Source organism: Rhinoderma darwinii, chromosome 2, assembly GCF_050947455.1.
Source record: "Rhinoderma darwinii isolate aRhiDar2 chromosome 2, aRhiDar2.hap1, whole genome shotgun sequence".
Classification (NCBI taxonomy): Eukaryota; Metazoa; Chordata; class Amphibia; order Anura; family Rhinodermatidae; genus Rhinoderma; species Rhinoderma darwinii.
In genome coordinates this window covers 458,875,469-458,894,401 of record NC_134688.1, presented here as the reverse complement: position 1 = coordinate 458,894,401, position 18,933 = coordinate 458,875,469, and the positions used below count along the sequence as shown (strand labels likewise).

Genomic DNA, 18,933 nt, shown 5'->3' with positions numbered 1-18,933 from the left:
CGCGCGATCGGGCAGCTGAATGTCAGGTCTCCAGCTGTCAGTGACTGCCGGGGACCCTGAGGAGAGGATAGAAGCAGCTTTCGCTGCTTCTGTCTTCTCTGATCACTTGTACACAGCGCTCAATGCGCGCTGTGTACAGGAATAGAGACAGCAGCAGCGGCGCTGTCTCTATTCCTCCCGGTGATCATGTGACTGGTCACATGATCGCCGGGTGCTGTTACTGACAGACTGCTGCTGGGTCTTACTAGACCCAGCACAGCCCTATTAGTGACAATCGTCATTATGAGAGGGCTGACTTCCCCTGTAACTGGGGCTGCTGTGCAGCTCCAGCTACAGGGGAAAAACATGGTGTAAAAGAAAGAAAAAATATATATAAAGTTCCCCAAAGGTCTTTTTTGACCTTTGGGGGACAGACCATAGTAATAAAAAAATAATAAAGTAAAGTGCAAAAAAAATGTAAATAATAAATACACATAAAATACCCACCCCAAAAAAAAAACGTTCCCCCCCGCCAAACATTGTTGTAATGCTAGCGCTGACCCAATTACCCTAATATAGACATGTCATAAATAAAAATTTACGGTAGACAATGGCGATCACAAATAAAAGGTCTATTTTGGGTAAAACTATGTTCTTACCAAAAAAAAAATAGCTGAAATGTAAAAAAGCTTATTTTTTTACTATTTTCAAACTTTATGAATAAAAATTCTAAAATAGCAAAAAAGGTGTGTATAAAAACGATAAAAAATGAAACCTGCATAGTCTACGGAAAAAACGTCGCAAAAATCACGTCGTTAGCCCAACAAATAAAAAAGTTATAGCCATTTAACTAACACGTGCTAAAAATGGCTAAACGGTGTCTGGTCCTGAAGGCGCAAAATAGAGCAAAAGACAGGACATGTATCCCCTATCCACAGGACATGTATCCCCCCCCCCCCTCTCCACAGGATCTCCACAGGACATGTATCCCCTCTCCACAGGACATGTATCCCCCCCCCTCTCCACAGGACATGTATCCCCCTCTCCACAGGATCTCCACAGGATAGGGGATACATGTGTGATCGCTGGCAGGGATAGGGAGAACGGGGGACTGAAAGTCCCCTGAAGTTCTCCATCACAAACCTCGGACTTCCGGAGTCTGTGTCGGCAGCTCCGTAGAAATGAATGGAGCGCCGGTCCCGCTTGTGCGCATGCGTGACCAGCGCTCCTTTCATTGTTATTGAGCTGCGCAGACGCCGGAAGTCACAGGTTAGTGATGGAGAAGTTCAGGGGACTTTCAGTCCCCCGTTCTCCCTATCGCTGCCAGCGATCACTCATGTATCCCCTATCCTGTGGAGAGGGGATACATGTCTTTTGTAGGACACACTGTATGTCGCCTTTTTTTGGGAGGGGGGACGCTGTATGGCGTTCCCTACAGGGGGGACGCTGTATGGCGTTCACTACAGGGGGGAGCTGTATGGCGTTCCCTACAGGGGGGGAGCTGTAAGGCGTTCCCTACAGGGGGGGGCTGTATGGCGTTCTCTACAGGGGGGGCTGTATGGCGTTCCCTACAGGGGGGGCTGTATGGCGTTATCTACAGGGGGGCAGTATGCCGTTCTCTACAGGGGGATGTATGGCGCTATCTACAGAGGGGGGGCTGTATGGCGTTCCCTACAGGGGGGCTGTATGGCGTTCCCTACAGGGGGGGCTGTATGGCGTTCTCTACAGGGGGGGCTGTATGGCGTTCCCTACAGGGGGGGGCTGTATGGCGTTATCTACAGGGGGGCTGTATGCCGTTCTCTACAGGGGGATGTATGGCGCTATCTACAGAGGGGGGGCTGTATGGCGTTATCTACAGGGGGGGGGCTGTAAAAAGGGCACCATCTACAAGCGGGGGGGGGGGGGTTGTGTGACACCCAGGGGAGGGGGGGCCCCAGTCAAAAGTTTGCTATGGGGCCCAGTCTTTCCTAGTTACGCCCCTGGGTCTTGTGGTGCAAAAACAGTGGAAACCCCTAAAAAGTGACCCTATTTTGGAATCTAGACACATTGAGGAATTCATTGTAGTTTTCATGGGGTGCATGCGGCTTTTTGATCAGTTTTTATTCTATTTTTAAGTGGCGTGGTGACTAAAAAACAGCAATTCTACTATTGTTTTTTTATTCTATTTTTTTTACAGCGTTCACCGTGCGCTATAAATGACATATTCACTTTATTCTGCGGGGCGATACGATTACGGCGATACCAGATGTTTATAATTTTTTTTATGTCTTATGGCCGTTTGCACAATAAAATAAGTTTTGTAAAAAATCATTTACGGTACTTTTTGTGTTATTTTATTCTAAGAGCCATAACTTTTTTATTTTTCCATCAATAAAGCCGTGCGAGGGATTGTTTTTTGCGTAACAAACTTTAGTTTCGATCAGGACCATTTTTAGGTATATTCGACATCTCTTTTTATTCCATTTTTTGGGAGGTGAAGAGACCAAACAATTGTGATTCTGCTACGGTTTACTATTATTTTCTTTTACGGCGTTCACCGCGCGGTATAAATAACGAAATAATTTTGTAGTTCAGGCCGTTAGGCACGCGGCGATACCAATTATGTATAGTTTACTTATTTGTTTATATATTTTTATTAATAATAAAGGACTGATAAGGGAAAAAGGGGGATTTTTACTTTTATCACTTTTAAAACTTTTATTTTCTTATTTTTACACATCTTTTTTTTTTACTTTATTACTTTGTCCCACTAGGGGACTTGAGGGCAGAAGGCCCTGATCGCAATTCTAACACACTGCACTACATGCGTAGTGCAGTGTATTAGAACTGTCAGCTACTCACTGACAGCAGGCACAGTGGGTCCTGACTTTGTACGACACAGGATTGATCTGCAGAAGAGTCTCGAAGGGTCCAAGGAACCTGGGAGCAAATTTGCAAGATGGCACCCTCAGCCGGATATTCCTGGAAGACAGACAGATCTTAATGCCTGGAAGAAACTGGGGAGGTTCTCGTCTTCTAGTGTCTGCCTTTCTCTTCATGCGGTCCACCGCCAGCAGAATAGAAGATCGTGTCTGCTGCCATATCTGCAGAAAGTCCCTGAAGGTAGAGTCGGCTGCAGGCACCTGGGACATAGTAGAGCCGGGCAGGGGTATTTGAGGATGTTGGCCGAAGACTATGAAGAATGGACTGGAGGTGGTGGACTCACTGGTATGGTTATGTTAGAGAACTCCGTCCACGGGAGCAGCTGCACCCAGTCATCATGTCGCCTGGAGACAAAGTGCCGATGGACAGAGTGTACCTATTGCAGATTGGGCCGAGAGGGTACGGGCAGCCGCCCGTTTGTTCCAGGTGCCATTAGCCCACCAAGCCGATTGAGCACTCAATTCCCTAGAGGGGGACGCAAGGAGAGCTGTACTGGTCCTACCAGCTGACCAGCGTGACACGCTAGAAGCTATTATCAATAGACTGGACTCATTATTCGGGGATGTCACTTCAGTCGCTGATCTACATGCGGGTGCAAAGGAATGGGGAGTCCCTCCAACAATTTGCAGTGGGGCTTCAAGGTATGTGGAGTCGGTTGGTGAAGAAAGACCCAGAGGGATGTGCGGCGCTACCCGAGCCCGACCAGATTGTGAGGGACCAGTTTATCTGCGGAATGGATAGCCGCACCTTGAGGAGGGAGCTGCGAGAGTTCATCAGAGCCACACCAACAGTGACGATGGGCGATGTGCTAAGAGAAGTCCTGGAACTCCATCGAGAGGAAGCTGGAGAAGCCAATGTAGCCTCACAATGTACCGGCCCTACAGAAGCGACGCCAGGTGGAGGGGAGCGACGGGGATCCGGGTTTCAAGATTTCACCCAGGATATCCGGGAAGCAATCCGGGAGTTGAAAACGGAGGTCGCGCAGTTGAGAGTGATGGCCGATAGACCGCCGCCGCGATCATCCAGAGGGCCGCCAGGTGGCCCTCGTCATTGTTGGCGCTGTGATCAACCAGGACATTTTGCCCGAGAGTACAAAGCGGAGCGGTTGCCCAGAAGGCAACAGCAGCCGTTAAATTAGGAACTACCGCCGCTGAGGGTCAAGCCGCGGGCAATTCACTGTTAAGCCCATGAGGGAACGGGGAACTGTTGACGGGCCGATGTCCAGTTGTGACGGCCGTCATTGGGGGAGTGGAGGTCCCCTGCCTTATTCATATGGGATCCGAGGTGACGACCATGACGTACCAGCTATTCCACGACAAGTTCCAGAGCCATCAGAGGTTAGAGGCACCCTGGATAGAGCTAACGGCAGCCAATAGCCTTCCAATTCCGATGGCGGGGGTGACCTGGCTACCGGTGGAGGTGTTTGGATGAGAGTTCCAGCGGGCCGGCATTGTGGTGGTCCATAACTGTGCTCAACCAGGTGTGCCCGTAATCATCGGCATGAATGTTCTGCAAGAGATACATGGGCTAATGTTCAACGAAGTCGGTGACAGTTATTTGGAGCGTCTGGCGTCTGATCAGAAGGTACAACGGACCCTATTTCATGTTCATCAGGTGTGTCAACGGCAAGGAAGCTGGAAGACTCTCGTGGGGCAAGTTGGAATGGTCCGCGCTCCAAGCAGAACGGGAATCCGGGTGCAACCCCGTCAAGAGGTCGCTGTTCCTTTGATGGTCGGGACATACCACCGGCTGAAGGGCACCCTGGTCGTAGTGGAACCCGTAAAGACTATGGAGAATCCTAGTGCGTGGGTGGTAGGAAGGACGATGTGTCGAATCGCAAGAGGCATGGTCACAGTCCGGTTGATGAATCCCACACAGAACGCCATTGTCATCTCAGCGGGCACACTACTGACGGGCATCGAGTCCAGCCGGAAGACGTGTCCTACTCCAGAACAGGATTCAAGCAATCGGCTGTGGCAACAGTTAGAGCTGGACGGAGTGGCCCAGACGACAGAGCCCGAGGAGCAGTTGAAGCTTTTGGTGCGATGGTTTGACTGGGTGTTCGCCCAACATGAAGAGGACTACGGGTGTACCCCCACTATCGAGCACGAAATCCACACCGGAATTAACCCACCTATCAGGGAACGGTATCGAAATATGCGACCGGCGTTTCATCGAGAGGTGAAGGACCTATTACAGAAGATGTTGGAAGGCCAAGTGATCAGGGAGAGTCAAAGTCCGTCGGCGGCTCCAATCGTTCTGGTACGTAAGAAGGATGGCACTCTCAAATTTTGCGTGGACTAACGGAACCTAAACGCATGCACTCATCGGGATGCCTATCCGCTACCACGGGTGGAGGAGTCGTTAACTGCCATGCAAGAAGAACGATTTTATAGGAAGGAGTTAAAATTAAAAAAATAACTTATACTTACCTCTCTCCTCCCAGCCAGTGGGTACTGGCAGGTGCCCGTGAAGGAAGAAGACAAGGAGAAGACGGCATTCATCACTCCCTCTGGACTATTTGAATTTAACTGAATGCCGTTTGGGCTCACCAACGCGCCCAGTACATTCCAGAGGTTAATGGAACATTGCTTAGGGGACTTGAATTACGAGTCGGTGCTGATCTACCTGGACGGCATCGTAATTTTCTCCAAGACCTTCACCGAACATCTCCGGCACCTACATGTGGTGTTGGAGCGGCTGGGCAAGTATGGTCTCAAATTAAAGCCTAGTAAGTGTAAGTTGGCCCGTCAACAGATCAAGTACCTCGGTCATCTCATGGATGGGGAGGGAATCGCCCCAGACCCTGGGAAGGTGAAGGCGGTACAAGAGTGGCCCGTGCCGAAAAACACAACGGAAGTAAGGGTCTACTTGGGATTAGTCGGATACTATCGACAATTTATTCAGGACTTCGCCAAGATAGCAGCCCCCCTGAATCAACTCCTGTGCTGACAACCCATGCAGAAGAAGGGAAGTCACAGTCAGAGTGTCGCCGAACAGTGGCAGGAACCTCAACAAAGGGCGTTCGAGGAGTTGAAGACCAGACTAGTGTCAGCCCCTATCTTAGCGTTCACTGACTTTAATCGAACATTCCGGTTATACACCGATGGTAGCTTAAAAGGACTGGGAGCCGTGCTGGCACAACAGCAAGGGGGAAAAGAACGGGTCATTGCGTATGGGAGCCGCAGCCTCCGACCAACGGAACGCAACCCCGCTAACAACAGCTCCTTCAGACTAGAGCTTCTAGCTACAGTGTGGGCCGTGACGGAACGCTTTGCCGAATATTTAGCCGGCAGCAAGGTGGACATTTACACTGATAACAACCCCCTGGCCTACCTAAATACTGCAAAATTGGGAGCGATGGAACAGAGGTGGGTGGCCCGGTTGGCTCGGTTCGACTACATTATCCATTACAAACCAGGCAAGGATCACACCAATGCGGATGCGCTGTCCCGACAGCCCTGTGAAGTCCCTTACGGAGAGGTGGATGAAGAACAAGAGGAAATCGAGATTCCCCCACTGCGAGTGGTCCCGACAGAGTTAAGGACCAAGAGGGTCACTACAGTGGTCCAAGCAACTGCCGCGATGGCTGAACTGTATGACCAAACCGAATGGGCGCGACGCCAACAGCTGGATGAGGACATCAGGGTAGCCGCAGCCTGGGAAATTCAAGGGAAAAGACCAACACCGGCGGAGAGGAGCAGACTGACGTTGTGAGCACGGATCCTGGGCCGCCAATTAGAGCGGTTGGAGCTGCGGAATGGAATCCTGTACCGCAGAGTGTGGGCTCCGCTAGAGTACCAAGAACTATGGCAGCTGGTGTTACCAAAGGCAGACGTGAAGTCAGTATGCAGGTGGATGCATGAGAAGGGAGGCCACTTTGCAGCGAACAAAACGGTTCAATTGATCCGTAATCACTTCTACTCTCCAGGATTAGAGGAAGTAACCAGGCACGTATGCGAAGAATGTGCGACCTGTGTGGTGCACAAGGCTACTGAACAGTGCGTAGAGCCGATGGTCATCAAGACGGGAGAACCGCTGGAGCTGTTGTCGGTCGACTTCCTGACCATACAGGAAGTCGCGTTGGGTCACAAGTATGCCTTAGTCTGTGTCGACCACTTCTCCAAATTTGCGGTAGTGATTCCAACCCGGGACAACAGCCACTGCATTGTGGAAACACGTTCTTCATCCTTACCGGTGTCTGAGACGACTATTATCCGACCAAGGGCCGAATTTCGAATCCAAACTTATCCAGGAGCTGTGTGCCCTAGATGGAATAAGAAAATCGAGGACGACGCCTTACCACCCGCAAGGCAATGCGGCCTGTGAAAGATTTAACTGCACATTACTTGGTCTGCTGAGAACCCTGGGGGAGGAGAAACAGGAACGATGGCCCGATTACATAGTCGAACTGGTGTGGGCTTACAACCACACGGTGCACCGCACAACGGGTTACACCGAATATCAGCTGATGTTCGGCCGTCCCAGTCGGTTGCCACTAGCGCTCCTTTGGGAGACCACAGAATCTCACGTGGACAAGTCTCCCGCTGAATGGGTAAAGGAACACCAGAGGCGTTTGAACATCGCGAAAGGCAGGGTGGAGAGAGTTGGAGTAAGAGAGAATACTCAGAACCGAGCTAAATGTCACGCAATCTTTCATCCTGGAGATCGAGTATTGGTCCTGAACCGCCGAGTGACACGCAGGGGTAAGCTAGAACCCCGATGGGAAAGAAGACCATATGTGGTAATTAAGCATGATCCTGAGCTCCCGGTGTATGAAGTACGGCCAGAAGGGGATCGGGGCCAGAGTAGAAACCTACACCGGAACCTGTTGCAGCCCTGCACCTTTCCCATGCCAGACGTGGTATACTCGCCAGGACCAGAAGAGCAGTGGGGTTCGTTGCCGACTGCTGCAGGAGAGGACTTGTGGCTGGTGATCCCGTCAGATAACCCCTCGGCGTCCCGGGAATGAGTGCCAAGGGAAGCAGCAGAGTTGACCGGGGCCTTGGAGTCATCAACACCCGAAGAGAATCGCGGATTATGGTATCCTCAGAGAAGTAGCCGTAACAGACGACCGGCTTATCTACAGGACTACGAAGTACAAGTGCAGAGGACTGCACTTCAGAACGAGGGGGGAAGTGTAAGAGTGGTCAACACCACAGAGGACTTACCTGTCCGGAGCGGAGCGGGATGGCGTCGGCTGCTGTCTTGCGCGCGTGCATGTGCCGGAAGTGAGGTAACGCGCTACCAGAAGTAGTCAGAAGGGCGCGAAGAGAAGGGAGGAGGTGAGAGGTGACGCGCGACCGGAAGTGGTGAGAAGGGTGCGGAGAGAGGAGGGGAGGTGACGCGCGACCGGAGGAGAGGAAGGAGGGCGGTAAGGAGAGAAGGAAGTGGGTGAGGTGAAGCTGCGGAGTGTGGCAGAAGGGAGAGAAGCGGCGGAAGAGAGAGAAGCGGCAGGGAGACCAGTGGAGCAGGAAACCAAGGCAGGCAGCCTTGGAGTGAGGGAAAAGCGAAAAAGAGCAGGACCAGAGAGAGACAGGCCGGACGAGTGTGAAGGAAAGGGCCGCAGTGAGTACCAAAGAACCCCCCAGCCCAGCAGCACTAGCCGCCCAGCAGAACGCAGCACTAGCCGCCCAGCAGCACTAGCCGCCCAGTAGCACTAGCCGCCCAGCAGCCAGCAGCACTAGCCGCCCAGCAGCACTAGCAGCACTAGCCGCCCAGCAGCACTAGCCGCCCAGCAGCCAGCAGCACTAGCCGCCCAGCAGCCAGCAGCACCAGCCGTCCAGAGGTCCAGCCGTCCAGAGGTCCAGCCTTCCAGAGGCCCAGCCGTCCAGAGGCCCAGCCGTCCACAGGTCCAGCCGTGCAGAGGTCCAGCCGTGCAGAGGTCCAGCCGTGCAGTGGTCCAGCCGTGCAGAGGTCTAGACGTGCAGAGGTTCAGCCGTGCAGTGGTCCAGCCGTGCAGAGGTGCTGCAGCCAGACCCTGGGACGCCACCCCAAAGCCGAGGGAGAAGACGCAGAGGAGCACAGGTACTGGACTTGTTTCTCCCTAAGCGAGGACGAGGAAGCATGACTCCCGTAGTCGCGACAGTGCACCAGAGACTTTCCCATACGGAGGAGGCTGAACAGCCATTGAGCCACGTCCTTCAACGCCCCAACCTTTTTCCCGTGGCTACCTCCTGGCTGTGTTCCGGCGTTCATTTCAGAGGACAATTGTTACCCGAAGTTAAATGTTTTAACCATGAAGAGGAGATCCGTTTCTGAATTTCTACAGTAAACAACCGTTAAACCAACCGCAGTGTCGTATCTATTGCCCACCACAGCAGCACCCACCTCCACATGGATGTCTCCAGTCTGCCAGAGTTGCTGTGTGTTAGCGGCTCTCTAGCCTGGCTCTTAGAGATGGGTGCTGAGAGGGGTCACCCCCTCTATGACGTCTATATGCCCTAATAAGACATATAAAAAGGGGTTATCTTCATGAGACAAACCCTTTAATCCTTTCTTTCTCCTCATTTTTTCAAACCCTTTTTAAGTAGTCAAATCTCAATACCCATATCCCTGCTCCACCCCTTGTCATCCCACTTTACCTCCCAACATTTTAATCTCCATTTGTGGAACATTTAGACCCTACCTCCGGTTCACCCAGCAGTGCCCATAAAACATACCAAATACGCCCATTTTGGATGCATAATGAATGTATAAGCTCCACCCCTTTGCGTTCCATTTCATGGTACAACCCTGTGTAATACGGGACTGTCGGGCGATATTCTTACACTACATGGTCGTCTTTCTATGTGCAGCGCAGCAGAATATATTGTTGTTTGGTAAAAAGGACAAAACAAGTAAAAAAGTAAATCTTTATATATAAAATTTTTATGAAAATAAAGTTTAATGTATAAAATATTATATACAAATATAATAAATCTTCAGCAGCGTAACTATAATGGATGCAGAGGTTGTGGTCGCACCAGGGCCCTGGAGCTTGAGGGGCCCAAATGTTCTCTGCCCCATATGAGGAGACCAGTGCTATAAATGCCACATGATAGTTTGGGGCCATGTTACTGGTTTTACATTGGGGTCCAGGAACCTCAGGTTACGTCTCTGTAAAGCTGCGCTGGAGTTCAGACGAAGGGTCCTAACACTGTAATACAGCCTAGGGCCCCATTTTCTCAGGGTCTGGCTCCTTTTCTTCATTGCTGGGTGATGTTTCCTCCAGGCCGTCCCTCAGGATTATCCAGTCCTCCTTTAGGCTCTTCCTGAATTTTATTGTTAGAACCTGAGAAGAGAAAGAAGAACAGGACACGTTATATCCATTCCTATTCCCTGAGATTCCACGACATATAACAGTCTCTGGAGAGGGGAGGACTGAGCGGACAACAGAAGAGAGAGGGTCCGACAGCTGAGAGCGCCACAGTCCCCTCCTCCGCCAAATGTGTAAGAAATAAGGAGGGAGAAGTGTGAATATGTAGAATAGATCTGATCACATATACTGACCTGGAAATCCCGATACAGCAGGATTTGACTTATACAGGAGCTGAATAACACCAGCCATTCCAGGATTGTTAGGGATGTTTTTGCAGACTGAAAAAAAGGGAAAGAAAATACATTTGACATTGTCTTTTCTGTTCTTCTTACCCTTCCACGTAGTGATAAATTATTACTGGGACCGGGGGCCCGGGATTGTATATATTACATTCTATACAGCCGCTTCTTAGTTGTATCTGTGTCTGGAAAAGCAGAGTAACAACCTATATGTCCGCCATCACAGCGCTAATAGTTGTCATCCAGGTTCTACATCCTCATGAATAGCAGTGATACGTCCTCCGCTTCCATATTACTGCAGAACTCAGCAGATCACCCAAAACTTCAAGAAAACTGGCGTCACCCCCCTGTTAAGGGCGTTTTCATGGCAGTCGTATTGTTGACACCCGGCTTTCCCAGAATAAGATATATATAAGAAATGGCTGTATAGAACTATGAAGAACTAGATCCTGAATGGTAAAACACACATACCTGTATACAGTGATCGCTGGTACAGAGGGCATACATAGCCATTTTACATGCCAACTCTGCAAGGAGGATGTATATAGGAAAATAACCGCACACCTGTAAGATGGACTTTATATGTGTCACATGTAAGTGGATAATCTAAGCTGTAAGGAGCGCGGCAGACGATGATGTAATGACATAGAGGAGGGGTCCTGCCACTAAACAGCCACTGAGGCATGAGCCACAAAGCCCCTCATTATACCTCAGTGCTGTTTATAGTCCCTTCTGTGATGCATAAGCTGAAATATAATAACTATTTCTTCCACATAATGGCGGCTCCATTAGAAGTTAGCAGGAGAGGTAGGGGTTAATATTATGGGTCACTTTATGGAGACAGAACTTCCCCAATGCCCACTTGTAATGTGCCCAGAAAAAGAATATTCAATATGTCCCTTTATTTGCTTCAGCTGTGGGTGCTGGTGGTCATGTCCCCAGGAGAAGCCCAGGGTTGGCAGCGCTGGTGACGTCATCTCTACTCATCACCCACATTGCTGTTATCTGTAGTGATGATGACGGGGCACAGGAATAAGGAGATCTATCATTACAATAAAGATGCTGCTCGCTATAAATGATAACGTGGTGACTTGGAAAGGATACTGCTCAGGAAGGCCAGAAACATCAGTACAGACAGGGCAGCTTTCGTACAGCGTACACAGCGGACGTTCCTGGATGCCGTGTACAGAGGTCCTGCCAGGCAGATACTGTAGAGTCCGGTACATAACATTGCTGCAAAGCCAATATAATTTCTCACACAGGATTCCTAGAAGGAAACACACAGAATATATTACACGTCCCATCATGGATTACATGTCATCATACAGCGCACATGTCCCCCATATTATTAGATTATCCTGGACACCTTCCATTGTCAGGTTATACACAGTCCCTGCAGTGCTCCTTGGTCAGGGGTCATAGATGAGCAGCTGAGGGTCCGGCACCCTGAGGGGCCCTTACTCCACAGTGTAGGATCCTGGTTAACACTATATACACCAACCTGTAAATATATGGCTATCAAGTTCCCCACACAGGCCGTCCATCCGAGCGCCAGCAGCAGTTTCCGGAAGATGACGCCACAGATTTGTCTCTCAGCCGCTCTGATCTCTATTAGTCTGTACATTACGTACATGATGGCGACTTCTGAAATACAGAACAAGACATCAGCCCATAGATGTTACATGTACTACACACAATAATGATATGTTATATAAATGTGAAGGTAATAACATGTACAGGGGTCGTATCACCCAATAACTAGGCAGATTCACCATTCAGGAGTCTGGGAAAGTTGGGTAACAACCTCTGTTGGAGCTGTCATAGCGGCCATGTTGGTTGTTACTCATCTTTCCCAGAGACGGATATAGGTCTTATATTGAGCTCTATCCCAGATATAAATATAAGGCACTTACTTAGTAGGTTAGAGACGGTGGTCACTATCATCAGCACTATGGACTCTGGGATCTTCGCTCCAGTGTCGCTGAGAAGAGATAAAATCCATATGTAACATTAGTAGAGCTCCGTGCAGGTGACTAGAGCTCTCAGTAACACAAGTGACTTCACTGCCGGAGTTCTAGCAATTCCTCCATGTTACTAAGTGACCAAGAAATGAATCTTAATTTGGCCACTGCTGGAATAAGTGCTGGATACATTATAGCGAAGCTCTGGTTATTCCATCATGATTCCGTAATATCAGGTTATTATCAGAATTGACCCTTTATGAGCTGGAATCACTTTCTACATCACTTTCCCCAGGACGATATCCCAGTCAGTGCTGTCAAATCATAAAAAGTGACGACTCAAGTCATGGAGAAGCTGGTACTGGACGGCAGCAGTGGTTATGTAGCCGGGGTCTCACTTTACCTCCCATATGGCACAGCTCCTCTCTGATTTGGCTGCCAACCAAATGCAAACAGAACGACCACCCTCTTTACACTGGGCAGATATCACCTACTATTATCCGGCTACAGAGACATGATCGGGATACACTTCTTTCACCAATCATGCCCCAGTAATGCCCACAGAACAACACACCCCCTTACATCAAATACACTGCAGCACATCCCTCCTCCTTGTCACATACACACATACAGTAAGTATACAGTATATACCTCCTTACACCTGAGTTGTTACTTAAAGAGTTTTTTCCACTAAAGTAAGAGATTCCATATTGCTGGGATATGTAATCACTTACTGACTCATGGGGGGGGGGGGGGGGCAACTGCCAGAACCCCTAACAATCCTTAGAATAAAGGGCCACATTACTAGATAAGCTTTTCCCTGCACAGCCGCGCTCCTCACCACCCGCTGTGCAGGGAACGCTAACACAGCCCCATTGTAATTCCCTGCACAGCGGGTGGCCGGGAGTGTCACTGTACAGGGGCAAGACCAAAGGGACCTTGGTTCCCTTCATTCTCTGGATTGACAGGGGTCCCAAAAGTCAGACCCCCACCAATCAGAATGTGATGGCATATCCTAGTTATATACTATAACCTTCTATGATGGGAATATCCCTTTAACATGAAATAATTTTTTTTATCCTAAGTTCCTTACATTAAACCCATTCCCATGAATTCTGTACAGTTATATACAAAAGGGTCTAAAATAAAGTTTTTCTAATCTAGAACCTCATGACCCAGAATTCTTGTTACTATTAACATTCCGTCTTTATTAAGTGTCTCTACATTGTCTATAAAGAGTCTCTTACCTGATGCTCATCAATGGTGTCTCATAATGACCTTCAGCCATAGTCATGGTGTAAGTGGTAATAATACCGATGAAGGTCCACGCTGCCCAGAGACATGGCAGAACAGCCAAGCCTGGGCTCAACATATTGGTGATATATATGTCGTTCAGAAAAGCAGTATATAAATATATTTCGCTAACAAAAGCAGTAGCCTTCTCCTCCTTCTATCCGAAATCAGAGAAAGTGATCAGTTTTCATTTTACCTGACCTTTGACAGGCATCCAGCTGATGATGTCACAACCCAGCTGATGATGTCACAATGACACAACCCAGCTGATGATGTCACAATGGGGCCTTGACATTGACCAGAGCTGGAAAAACTGTTAGATCAGAAAAAAGTTATCTCGTAGAAGTAAATTATAAATATCAGATAAATTGTTATTGATGTATTACGGCCAATAACGTTTCTCCATTTTGGTATTTCATGAGCCGCTGTAGATGACAGTTACAGTTGCAGCGTTGCTTCATCGTCACATCATAGGCGTTATATTATAATATAATGTATTAATTTTACCACTTACTATTATTCAGGAGGGAGATAACTCTATAGAACAATGCAAATTTATATATCAATGGGGCAGGATTTCTGCAAATTTGAATAAAAAGTGGCGTTTTGGGGGGTTTTCCAGGTGGAATACTTTTATATTTGAAAATATTCGGTGTAGATTGGGCATGGCGGCGTACAGAGGCGTAGCTAGGTTCTCCAGCACCTGGGCAAAGATTCAGTTTGGCGCCCCCCCCAACCTCTTTCCCGACATCTCCTTCCCCCTCGCCGTGTTTGTTTTCTCTACCAATCGACGTGTCATTTCTTTTCCACATTTCTTTTTATGTAACTCGAGCATAAAAACATTTGCACATTTTTCAAGCAATATAGTTCTATACACAACACCAGAATAGTGGTCAGTACATAAATACAGCCCCAAAACCAAGCTCAGTACATAAATACAGCCCCAGAACCAAGCTCAGTACATAAATACAGTCCCAGAACCAAGCTCAGTACATAAATACAGCCCCTGAACCAAGCTCAGTACATAAATACAGCCCCAGAACCAAGCTCAGTACATAAATACAGCCCCAGAACCAAGCTCAGTACATAAATACAGCCCCAGAACCAAGCTCAGTACATAAATACAGCCCCAGAACCAAGCTCAGTACATAAATACAGCCCCAGAACCAAGCTCAGTACATAAATACAGCCCCAGAACCAAGCTCAGTACATAAATACAGCCCCAGAACCAAGCTTAGTACATAAATACAGCACCAGCACAAACACAGCTCAATTTAGTGCAACCCCTGACGTATAGGTTCACACTAAATTGTTTCCAGCTCCCAGCATGGCCCGAACAATGGTGAGGAGGCTGGGTGTTGCTGTTTCACAAAAATAAATCATATCATAATCATACCACCCATTATCTCGCTGCAGATCATACAGTGACTACAGTGCTGATTAGAGGCAGAATGGTCATTTACATTAAGTGACTCACCGGTGACGTCAGATTCTAGTTCTTTTTCTCCATCCGGTCCAGACCTCTATGATGACTTCTCCCGGTCACAGCCCATTTCTGCAGTTTGTCTTCGTCTTCTCACTTTTACAACATTTCTACACCTATAAACAAAGATAAAGTTCTCATTATACCACACACTACGTCCCTAAATATAATAGCGCCATACACTGCACCTGTAATGCCCGGGGGGTAGGGAAACGGACAAGTGAGCCCTAATCTACCCGCCACTCTGTCCCTGCCTACTTGCAACGACCCGCCCTAGGCGACGGGGTACAACTGGGCGGCGGTCCCTGCACTCAGTAAGTGCACGACAAACACGACAAACATACAAGGGAATACAAGCAAGGGAAAGGGGCAGTTGCCCACAGCAACACCGTGAGCAACCAGAGTGGTGAACGAGCCGAGTCAAGCCAGGAGTGTGCGAGGTACCAAACGAAGAGCAGAAGAGTAGTCAGTAAGCCAGGGTCTGTATGGAGCAGGAACAAAATAGAAGGAGCTGTAGCTGGGCCAGGAAACCACACGAAAAAGAATAACAAGCAAGGAGGAACAGGAAATGCAGGTATAAATAGACAGAGGGCGGGAGCTAGCTGAGTCTGGCCAGGCTGCGATAGGCTCTCCCACTCCTAAGCCTGCCAGCCTGAGTGGTGGAAGCTGGAGTGAGTCTCAGGGATGTAGATTCAGGTGCTGACTGATTAATTAAGGGAGTTAACCCCGAAGCTGTGCCTGGCAGATCCTTTACAGTACCCCCCCTTTTATGAGGGGCCACCGGACCCTTTCTAAGTGGACCTGGCTTACTGGGGAAACGCAGGTGGAACCTCCTGACCAATACCCCAGCGTGAACATCCCGGGCGGCTACCCAAGTCCTCTCCTCGGGCCCGTAACCTCTCCAATGGACCAGGTACTGGAGGGAGCCTTGGACCATCTTGCTGTCCACAATCCTGGCCACCTCGAATTCCACCCCCTCAGGGGTGAGGACGGGAACAGGAGGTCTCCTCGAGGGAGCCAAGGACGGGGAGCAGCGTTTAAGGAGGGAGGCATGAAACACGTCGTGTATACGAAAAGACGGGGGTAACTCCAGCCGGAAGGAGACAGGATTGAGGACCTCAATGACCTTATACGGCCCAATAAACCGGGGAGCAAACTTCTTGGACGGAACCTTGAGACGCAAGTTCCTAGACGACAACCACACCAGATCCCCGACCATAAACAGGGGGTTAGCAGAACGTTTTCTATCAGCCTGAGTTTTTTGTACGCTCTGGGACGCCTCTAGGTTCTTCTGAACCTGGGCCCAGACAGTGCACAGTTCCCGATGAACGACCTCTACCTCGGGATTGTTGGAACTACCAGGTGAAACGGAGGAGAACCGTGGATTAAACCCAAAATTACAGAAAAAGGGAGAGACCCCTGACGAGTTACTGACCCGGTTATTAAGGGAAAATTCGGCGAGGGGAATGAATGAGACCCAATCATATTGACAGTCAGAGACAAAACACCTTAAGTATTGTTCTAGAGATTGATTAGTCCTCTCCGTTTGACCATTGGTTTCAGGATGGAAGGCAGAGGAGAAGGACCGATCAATCCCCAACTTCATACAGAAGGCTCTCCAAAACAATGAAACAAATTGTACCACTCTGTCCGAAACAATATTGACAGGGACCCCATGGAGACGCAGGATGTGTTTGACAAACAAGGTAGGCAACGTCTTGGCGTTGGGTAGTTTCTTGAGGGGCACAAAGTGGCACATCTTACTGAAGCGGTCTACCACCACCCACACCACCGACTTGCCTTGGGATGGAGGCAAATCGGTGATAAAATCCATGGAGATATGTGTCCAAGGTCTCTGGGGAATGGGCAACGAACGCAGTAAGCCCGCTGGTCGGGACCTGGGAGTCTTGGACCTAGCACAAACCTCACAAGCGGCGACGTAGGCCTTAACGTCTTTAGGCAACCCAGGCCACCAATAATTTCTGGTAATGAGGTGTTTGGTACCCAGGATGCCTGGATGACCAGATAGTGCGGAGTCATGATTTTCCCTAAGTACCCTTAGTCGGAATTGCAGGGGAACAAACAGCTTGTTCTCAGGAAGGTTCCCGGGAGCTGAACCTTGAGCAGCAGCAATTTCAGAGACTAAATCAGAATCGATCGAGGAAATGATTATACCTGGAGGCAAAATACAAGCAGGATCTTCCTCCGAAGGAGGGCTGGCCATGAAGCTACGCGACAGTGCATCAGCCTTAATATTTTTAGACCCAGCCCTATAGGTAACCAAAAAATTGAATCTGGTAAAAAATAATGCCCATCGAGCTTGTCTCGGGTTTAGCCTCCGGGCAGATTCTAGGAAAACCAGATTCTTGTGGTCGGTAAGGACCGTTACCTGGTGTCTAGCCCCCTCCAGGAAGTAGGCACAGGGGCGGAGATGGGTGAGGGACCTGGTACCCTGGGACAAGACAGCCCCCACTCCCACCTCAGATGCGTCAACTTCCACGATAAATGGCTCCATTTGGTTGGGCTGAACCAGCACCGGGGCCGAGATAAAGCACTTCTTAAGGACCTCAAAAGCCTGGACAGCCTCAGGAGGCCAGTGGAGGAGATCAGCACCTTTGCGAGTGAGGTCCGTAAGAGGCTTAGCGATGACCGAGAAGTTAGCAATAAATCTCCTGTAATAATTAGCGAACCCCAAAAAACACTGTAACGCCTTCAGGGAGGCAGGTTGGACCCATTCCGCCACAGCCTGAACCTTGGCGGAGTCCATGCGGAATTCATGAGGAGTGAGGATTTGACCCAAAAATGGTATCTCCTGTACCCCAAACACACATTTTTCAGTTTTGGCAAACAGTTTGTTTTCCCGAAGGACCTGGAGCACCTTCCTGACATGCTCAATGTGGGAGGACCAGTCCTTGGAAAACACCAGTATGTCATCAAGGTACACTACAAGAAATATCCCCAGGTAATTTCTCAAAATCTCATTTATGAAATTCTGGAAGACCGCAGGGGCATTACACAACCCAAAGGGCATGACGAGGTATTCGAAATGGCCTTCGGGCGTGTTAAACGCAGTCTTCCACTCATCCCCCTCTTTGATGCGAATAAGGTTATACGCCCCCCGTAGATCCAATTTAGAGAACCATTGGGCCCCCTGAACCTGATTAAAGAGATCAGGAATCAAAGGAAGGGGATACTGGTTCCTTACCGTGACCTTATTCAGGCTACGGTAGTCAATGCATGGCCTAAGACCACCATCCTTCTTCCCCACGAAGAAGAAGCCAGCACCTACCGGAGAAGAAGAGGGACGAATGTAACCCTTGGCCAGGGATTCCTGGATATACTCTCTCATGGCTTCACGTTCGGGACAAGAAAGATTAAATATTCTACCCTTAGGAAGCTTAGCTCCTGGTACCAATTCGATAGCGCAATCGTATTCTCTATGAGGAGGTAACACTTCGGAGGCCTCCCTAGAGAAAACATCAGCGAAGACCTGAACAAACTCGGGTAGCGTATTCGCCTCCTCAGGGGGAGAAATAGAATTAACAGAAAAACATGACGTACAACATTCATTACCCCATTTGGTTAGCTCCCCAGTATTCCAGTCAAACGTGGGATTATGCAACTGCAACCAGGGAAGGCCTAGAACCAAATCGTACGATAATCCCTGCATCAACAGTACAGAACATTGCTCCAAATGCATGGGGCCAACAAGGAGTTCAAAAAAAGGGGTATGCTGTGTAAAATAACCATTAGCAA

The 18,933-nt window shown here is 49.1% G+C and overlaps 1 protein-coding gene across 1 annotated transcript; it reads right to left on the bottom strand.

Moving 5' to 3' along the window:
- Nucleotides 1-9,827: 9,827 nt before the first annotated feature.
- LOC142741594 (uncharacterized) lies at nucleotides 9,828-12,518 on the bottom strand. Its single transcript, XM_075850958.1, has 6 exons — nucleotides 12,354-12,518; nucleotides 11,942-12,084; nucleotides 11,545-11,707; nucleotides 10,912-10,967; nucleotides 10,393-10,479; nucleotides 9,828-10,174 (listed from the first exon to the last, which is right to left on the bottom strand). Exons 1-6 carry the CDS (start codon nucleotides 12,382-12,384, stop codon nucleotides 10,052-10,054), a joined length of 603 nt encoding a protein of 200 aa, XP_075707073.1. The 5' UTR covers nucleotides 12,385-12,518; the 3' UTR covers nucleotides 9,828-10,051.
- Between the last annotated feature and the right edge of the window lie 6,415 nt (nucleotides 12,519-18,933).